The sequence below is a fragment of the Myotis davidii genome, unplaced genomic scaffold, assembly GCF_000327345.1.
Source record: "Myotis davidii unplaced genomic scaffold, ASM32734v1 scaffold309, whole genome shotgun sequence".
NCBI lineage: Eukaryota > Metazoa > Chordata > Mammalia > Chiroptera > Vespertilionidae > Myotis > Myotis davidii.
This window is the reverse complement of record NW_006383013.1, coordinates 1,340,556-1,342,096: the sequence shown is the minus strand read 5'-3', so window position 1 is coordinate 1,342,096 and position 1,541 is coordinate 1,340,556. Positions and strand designations below refer to the sequence as shown.

Here is a 1,541-nt window from a genome sequence, read left to right as displayed (position 1 = left end):
GCCACTCCCCCTGATCTGGAGCTCAGATTCTGCGACTCCCTCCCGATTGTTTACAATCGCGCCCTCCGCGCCGTGCCGCCAGCCCGTTCGCGCGCACTGGTACCTGAGAATTTCACTTCAGCACTGCGCCTCCTCTGAGTCTGGATATGATATTCTCTTTACTCCTAGTTGTAGGATTTCCACTCAGCCAGCCCTCCTGTGGTTCTGGATGTTGTCCGTTCCCTGTTTCAGGCTTAATTTGAATTGGTTGTTCAAGGCAGCAATCTCCGGCGTTAACCTATGCCGCCATCTTTGGTTCTCTCCAGTTTCATAAGATTTTGCCCCTGTTCAAAAACTGTCAAATTCAGCAGTGTTTCTAAAACACTGATCATTCTTCAGAAAGGAAGGTAGATTTGGAGCCAGATTTTACTGGATTTTGGAGTTTAAATTGAGGAATTTTCATTCATTTATTCGTTCAATTATTGATTATTCACACAGTGCTAGGCCCTGCCAGATTGTAGATTAACCGACTTTGCTTCTAGGAGTTTACAGTCTATTAGAGAAGATAGCTGTCTAAATATAATTAGATGAGATAAATGTTATAATAGATATATGTATTGGGATAAGAGACATACACTGGGGACTTGTGAAGATTGTACTCAGTAGTGAAGGATGATAATTAAGTACCACTATATGTTTAATACAGTGTTTCTCAACTGTGGCACTAGTGACATTTTGGACTAGATAATTCTGTCTGATATATTGTATAGGGTATTAGCAACATTCCTAGCCTCTGCCTGCTAGATGCCAGTGGTACCCCTCACCCAAGTTGTGACAACCAAAACTGTCTTAAGATATTGCCATATGTCCCCATGCAAAACTGCCCCCATTGAGAATCAGTGATCTATTTTAGGTCCACATTCTGTCTGGTATAGATGGATAATGGGACTAAGCCAGGGGTGGGCAAACTTTTTGACTCGAGGGCCACAATGGGTTCTTAAACTGGACCGGAGGGCCGGAACAAAAGCATGGATGGAGTGTTTGTGTGAACTAATATAAATTCAAAGTAAACATCATTACATAAAAGGGTACGGTCTTTTTTTTCAATAGTTTTATTCATTTCAAATGGGCCGAATCCGGCCCGCGGGCCGTAGTTTGCCCACAGCTGGACTAAGCAGTAAGGTAGATTCCTAAATTCATTAAGGAACTTTGACTCTCAATCTGGTGTTTAGTTGTCTGCCTCCTTATGTCTTGATTCAGTTTGTGCAGAAAGAGATTCTATGTAACTTAATTTTTAATAGTTTATTCTTTGAGTTCACATGTATAGGTTTTTCTTTTTTACATTTAGGATCTCAGTACAGGTGTCATCCTTTTAGAAGCGACCTTGTTCTTCCCTTCCTTCCTAGAGCTCGGGAAGAGAGGATGGTGATGAGACAGAATAACAGAGGTAGGGGCAATAACAGAGATTGCTGCAATACCTAGTATATAATGTACCACCTAACTTAAAAAAAGAAAAGAAAGCAGGGTTGTATTATTAAGCTTGATCAGTGTCAGCTGTGTTT

General features: G+C 41.3%; 1 protein-coding gene across 7 annotated transcripts in view; it reads left to right on the top strand.

Annotated features, from left to right (window-relative positions):
- The window catches only part of MLH3 (mutL homolog 3), a 31,558-nt gene that overhangs the window by 7,943 nt on the left and 22,074 nt on the right, over positions 1 to 1,541 (top strand). For 6 of the 7 annotated variants that reach the window (XR_001512336.1, XR_001512335.1, XM_006778791.2 and 3 more), the window contains one exon: positions 1,328 to 1,426. The exons of the other annotated variant lie outside the window; for it this stretch is intronic. Coding sequence is in view for 4 of the 6 variants with exons in the window: in XM_006778791.2 (XP_006778854.1) it covers positions 1,328 to 1,426 (99 nt within the window). In the remaining 2 variants the exon portion in view is untranslated. The remainder of the gene's footprint in view (positions 1 to 1,327; positions 1,427 to 1,541) is intronic. 7 annotated transcript variants of the gene reach the window in all.